The 6,293-nt window shown below is 43.0% G+C and overlaps 1 protein-coding gene across 1 annotated transcript; it reads right to left on the bottom strand.

Annotated features, from left to right (window-relative positions):
- Window positions 1–2,061: 2,061 nt before the first annotated feature.
- On the bottom strand, window positions 2,062–5,803 carry LOC114210493 (regulator of G protein signaling 5). Its single transcript, XM_028104764.2, has 2 exons — window positions 5,744–5,803; window positions 2,062–2,223 (listed from the first exon to the last, which is right to left on the bottom strand). The coding sequence occupies exons 1-2, from the start codon at window positions 5,801–5,803 to the stop codon at window positions 2,062–2,064; spliced, it is 222 nt and encodes a 73-aa protein (XP_027960565.2).
- Between the last annotated feature and the right edge of the window lie 490 nt (window positions 5,804–6,293).

A 6,293-nucleotide genomic window follows, 5' to 3' on the forward strand; every position in this document is an offset into this window, starting at 1 on the left:
AAAAGTTTTGAATTTTCAATTCAATTAACATTATGCTTAAAAAAGGTTTGGCATCCAAGAACAATAACTCCCCTAGATCCTTGGGTTCTTAACATTTCTAGCTGCATGAGAAAGTAAATGGCTGGAGATTTGTTACTGATTTGGGCAGTGTAGACATATGCTGAGCAAGGTGGTGCCAGGAAGTTCTGCTCTGAGTTGTGTGTCATTCCTACACAAATGCACGTGGGGAGGACTTCTCAATGCTCATGGTGTTGATTTGGCCTAGCTGTCGACTGCTTGGTGACCAGTGTCTCTGAAGTGAGCAATATTTCCAACTATGAATGGACTCTTAACACACTGGCAACTGTTGGCAGTGGACCCACTCACTCCAACCCAGTCTCAGAATGTGAAATAGCCAAGTATTCAGAAGGGCATGCTGTCCTTCGAAAGAGCAAACTCAGAGAAGAGCCAACCAACACAACCAGCATTCGCCTAAAGACTACAGTAACATGGTTGCTTCGCTTTCAGTATTCTTAAGAAACAACTGAATAAATGGGCCATAAACATGAAAAATTAGTAGTGTGTGGAGGAGAAAGGAATGTGAAAGAAGGAAATATAAAACTAAACAATGTGATCTTCTCCTTCAACATTCCAGAGTTTTATTCATCCTTTCACAGATACTTTCTTCCAAAATTAACTCAACAGCCTCATCTTGGTTAGCCTTGTACATGGTTAGCTTGCTTCTCCTTATTACTAAATTATGTAAATCACTACTTAATCAAATCTACTAAAGATAAGAAAAAGAAATCTAGCAAGACTTATAATAATGAGAGACATAATCAAAAGGTTAAAGCTACTAAAATATACCACGGCCTATCAGTCAGCTGCTTGCGCGGGACGTTGGGACATAAATGTGCACTTTGAGGGTAAATACGATCCATTAACACAGGGAGCAAAACAAAGAGGCAAGATGGGGTTGCTAAAGAAAAAAGTCACATTATTTTGCAAAATGCGGGGTTCTTTGTAACTCTGTCTTACTTAGAAAGCCTCCACATGTAGTCAAATTAATTTTTCTAAAGATAATTTGGTATTTTGAAGATAATAATCATTTCCTAAACAAACAGATGGCATCATAGGGTAATTAACCATTTTAGACTTGACAGAATTTTTCCATTTTAGCGTATAGTTCTCCTGATATTGAGGTAAGGGACGTTGTGCCGGACAGCATCTGTTTTATTTGACATGACTGGAGTTGAAAATTTTGGAATTTTCTACTCACATGGATTTAAAATTATTTGAAAATTGAAACATTGGGCCTAAACACTAGAGGCATATATACATTTATTAAATACTCCATTGCCAGGTCATTGATTTAATACAGAATATGGTAACTGGGTAGAGGGGAATATGAGAGAGGTATAAGGAAAGAATCAATATGGATTGTGTTCAGATCTATTTTGTAACATTCATGGTTATATCTCTTGTTAATGATCTCCAGCCAACACAAAGACGCTCTAGAGGGAAAATTGATATTTTACATAATGTATTTGCTTTAAAAAATCAAATAATGGCTGCCTCATAAAATTCATTTTATCTTTTACTAACCAGAGTCAGAAATAGAGGGGTGATTGCCCCTGGATCAGAATTAAAACAACAAATGAGATCAATTAATCTCACTTGAAATTGGTCTTTCTACGTCCACATTCTTTTCAGACCAGTTTAGGTGGAGATTCATTACCCAAACCAAATGGACCCACATTCAATGATATCGTATTCTTGTCTTATATTTGCTTGCCTTCAGCAGAATTTTTCTGTGATTCTGATTAGCTTTGACAAGAATACACTGAATAGAACTTAATTAAGAATGGGGCATGAAGAAGAACCCCGGGAAAGGAAGGCATTCAGACCATATAAACATCCAAAACAAAGTGCTGCACAAGAAGTAAGCAACACTCCCTGGGATTTTTCCTTGTTTGGGTATCTTTGAACGAAGCTGCTATGGGAAAGTATGCAGGTTGCTGGAAAATGTAGCATTATTAAAGAAGTAACTCACAGGGTGATTCTCATAGCCCAACTGAATTACTACTTGATTAATTCCTGGTAAAACTCAGAGCGCACAAAGCGAGGCAGTGAATCCTTTTCCATCAGGGCATAAATTCTCTTCTGGGCCACATCAAAGCTGCTCAGGGAAGGTTCCACCAGGTTCTTCATGGTGATGTCCTTTGTGAAGTGATCAATATTCACCTGTGGGCCAGGAAACAGGGTCATGAGTCAGCTCAGGTTGCAGGATTTGATGACGGGTGGGGAGGGAAGTAGAATTTGTTGCCAATAAAACACATGAGGGGCAGAGGGTAATAAAAAGTGAGAAACATCATTTCTGTTTTATAGGCAATGGGGTAAGGCAAGTGACACTTTAATACATGCACGAATCAGATGAAGATCCAAGCGGTGTTAGACACTCACCAGGTGTGAGACCCTCCACCGGCAGCTAGTACATGCATATGTGCATACTGTACCTAATCCTCACGACAACCCTATGAATACATATGTGTGTGTGTGTGTGCGTGTGTGCGTGTGTGCGTGCGTGTGTGTGTGTGTGTGTGTGTGTGTGTATAGCTTCAGCGGCTTTCTCAAGGTCACAGAGTTAAGACGTTTATTTGCATCCAAGACTCAGAATTTGGATCCAGTGTCCTGATGCCTAATCTCTCAACTTTCCTTCCCCAGCGTTTGCTTTCATGCCTGATGGAGAGAGTGAAGAGGAGAAAGGAATCCTGTCTGGGACCGAGGATCTTGTGCATGACTCCAGAGAAGCAAGGAAACTTGGTCTTTCCTGAAACAAACCAGGAAACTGTGCTTTTGACAGAATAGCAATAAGAATGGCAGTTAATGTTTATTGAGTGCTTCGTCTGTGCAGGCTCCTTGCTGGGAATGTTACTTTAACAGGCTCCATGCTGGTGAACCCATTTAACCTCATAGCTCTGACATCTATGTCTTACAACCGAGGAGCAGAATGTTATGTGATTTGCTCAAGGTCGGAAGTATTAGAGAGAGGATTCAGAAACTTAGCAATGTAGCTTTTAACCAGTAGACTGCAGTGTTGGAAGTCATTGTGGGTTTTATGTCCTGAGTGCAGTGCAGACACACTGCACAAGTCCTGGGGACACTGTTCATTTTAGGGTCTATGTGAATGGTCCCTTGGAGTTGTGCAGTGTACAGCCTCCATGGGTGTGCCTGAGTGTGATTTGAGAGAAATCACTGTTTATCATCTTGTATGCTTTAAGGACCCTTAAGCTATCTGGCTGTGAAAGAGAAAGAAACAGAATCCAAATTGGCCTGTGGTTCTGAATTGGAACACTGGAGAATGTTCCAGGTCTCTCCTGGGCTTCTAGAGGTCCTTGGTGCTGAGAAAAACCATCTTGGCTCAGAGGATGTTGGTGTGGTTGTAGGCAGAGTCAGGGACAAAATCCTGATGGGGGAGTGCCAGGCCAGAATGGGCTGGATAGGGGGCATGAGCTGTGCTCCAGGGTCCGGGATGGAGGAGTTCAGACTGTGGTGAGATTTTCCATGGTGAGAGGGGCTGGAGTGCTTTCTGCAGGCATGGGGGAAGACGACACAGAACAGCCTCAGAGGTGACGTCCAGGGCCTGCCTCTGCATGTGAAGACTCTGAGCCTAATGAGGTCAAGTTACATGCCCACTAACACTCAGGAGGGACAGGCCGTGATGTACGTTTCTCTGTTCCCATTCTGCTCTTCTTCCTGCCACACTAAAGCAATGCTGCTTCCTTCTCTTACACTGAGTATATACTGAGCTAGGTAGGCAATTCTACTCAGAATGGTTGAACATCATAGAAGTATAAAGCTCTTTCTTAATCTTAATGTTTAAAAGAGGGGATGTCTTGGGGCACCTGGGTGGCTCCGAGCAACCGACTTTTGGTTTTGGCTCAGGTCATGATGTCAGGGTCATGAGACTGAGCCCCATGTCTGGCTCCACACTCAGTTGGGAGTCCGCTTGAGGTCCTCTCTCCTTCTCCCTCTGCCTGTCCTGCCCCCTCAAATAAATAAATAAGTCTTAAAATAAAAAGGAAGGGATGTCTTTAAAAACTCTAACACATTGTATCCAGCAACTAATAACTGCTATTTATCTATTACTTTTATGTGCATAGACCTCTTCTAATGAATCATTCTGATAAATATTCTTCTGTTTACTGAGCCAGGAAAATATTATTGCATTACTTTTAGATATGATCAAATGACAATTTGCAGTGTGCAAATTATCTGTATATTGAACTATGCATGGCCATTTCTCTTTTCAAAATCTTAGTTCCAGTTTTTGCCACTGTGTTTCTCTACCAGTTCCTGCTGTGAAGAGGCTGAGGTGAATGTTCAGACAGAGAAAATTGAGATTGCTACTTGCCTGGGCAACTGTGTCATGTGGGTCCATCTGCTACGCGTCAACCTGAACTGGTAAATTTTTCGGTCAAAATGCAAGACTTGGAGAATTTTTAAAGTAATAACAGCTGCAGGTTTTTTTTTTTTTTTAATGTTTCCTCACTGTTTTAACAATACCATGAAAAAAATATACGGTTTAGAATCTGGAACTGACCACTGGGGTGCATGGGTTTCAAGAGTAGCTGGCTGGGGCTGCACTGCACGGCCCCTTCTCATTCCTCCCCTAGTGGGAGCCGTGCTACTACAAACAGCACAGATGGGGCACCGGAATCAGGAGCTAAGTTAGCGTCTGGATCAGGTTCTGACAAAACACGGCCGACTAGAGCAGCTACGCCCGCCGGCCGGCCCCGGCCTGGGTCTCCTGTGGTACTTCTGTCTGTCCCCTCCCCACACTGGCTACAAGGGGGCAGGAGAAGGTGGGTTAGCTTATTCCAGGACAGGAAAATCATCATCCGTTAACCCTGGGCCACACACCCAAGCTCCCGCTCCATCCCCTGGGGCAGTGTTATAAGGGCCAGAGTGAAATTCGAATTTCAAAAAAAAAACAATCACTTTTTTTTAGTGTAAGTATGTTCCAAACGTGGCACAGGGCCTACTTATACTAAAAAATTATCCTCTGTATGCCTGACATTCTAATTTATCTCAGCATTCTAGTTTTGTTCTGTTGCTAAATCTGGCAACTCTACCCTCGGGGGCCCTCAGAAGTGGGGGAGGGGGTCCTGCTGGCAGAAAAGGCCTGAAGGAAGAGGAAGTGGTGTGTATGTGTGTGTGTGTGTGTGTGTGTGTGTATTGGGGGGGGAGTAATCCAGTCAAAAAAGCTTTTTATCCCTCCATAGGAATGATATATTATTTTTAAAAAAAAATCATTTTCCAGAAATTTTCTACACTGGCTGCCTTCAATTGTTAGTAGCTATGGGGTGGGAGGAGGGACAGACATGCACGGACACCCACCCCGTACATGCTGGGCTCCCTGCGGGACTCGGCTCTGTTCGAACGCCATGTCCCTGCCCCAGCTGAACGAGAAGGAGGCGGCTGAGAAGGGCTCTGGCAAGCTGCCCAACAGCTGCAGTTTTAAAATGCTCTGGGTACACACACATGTATGTATGTGAGATGTTTTCAGCGAAGGGGACCGAGGATGGGAGAATTTTAATTAGGGACCCGTCCGAAGTCACACGTGGAGGAAGGCCTGGGATCGGGATGTCTGTGTCCATTCACCTGACTGCTTATGATGTGCCAGGAGCCCAGGTCCTTTCCTCTCTGCTGCCCAGCTCAGAGAACGGTGGCCACACTCACCCACCTACCCATCAACACCTACCTCTTTAGGAGCCTCTGTTTGGATGAATTCTTCATAAATTTTCTTTGCCTTCTCAACCATCTTGGCAGGGGACTTGATCTTCTTGTAGTCCTCACAGGCAAGCCAGAACTCAAGGTTTTCTTCACTGAATTCAGACTTCAGGAAACTTTTGAAGCTGGCAAGTCCATCTAGCGAGGGGAAAGTTTGGTTGGATGGATAAATACATACGTCCTGCATACATACATACATGTATTAAGAATTTATCTAAAATATATCATACACTTATTATGCATTTGCTTGCTTGTTTACAAAACTGTATCTTGTTGTATAGCCTCCGCTCGTTTATTATGTATTTCTGTCACTTACATAAGAACCTTACAAGTGTTAGCTTATTTACTCTCATTATAGACCTATGAGACAGGTGCTATTAATGTCCTATTTTACAAAGGAGATAAGAGAAGTCAAGTACTATGCCCTTAGTTAACCAGCTGGTAAAAGTGGCAGGGCTGGAATTCAAATCCAGGCAGTATGTATTTGGGGATGGAAGTGTTACCTGTATACAGCATCAAAG

Source organism: Eumetopias jubatus, unplaced genomic scaffold (assembly GCF_037043125.1).
Source record: "Eumetopias jubatus isolate StellerSeaLion01/CBP00866 unplaced genomic scaffold, mEumJub1_p1.0 scaffold_12, whole genome shotgun sequence".
Lineage (NCBI taxonomy): Eukaryota > Metazoa > Chordata > Mammalia > Carnivora > Otariidae > Eumetopias > Eumetopias jubatus.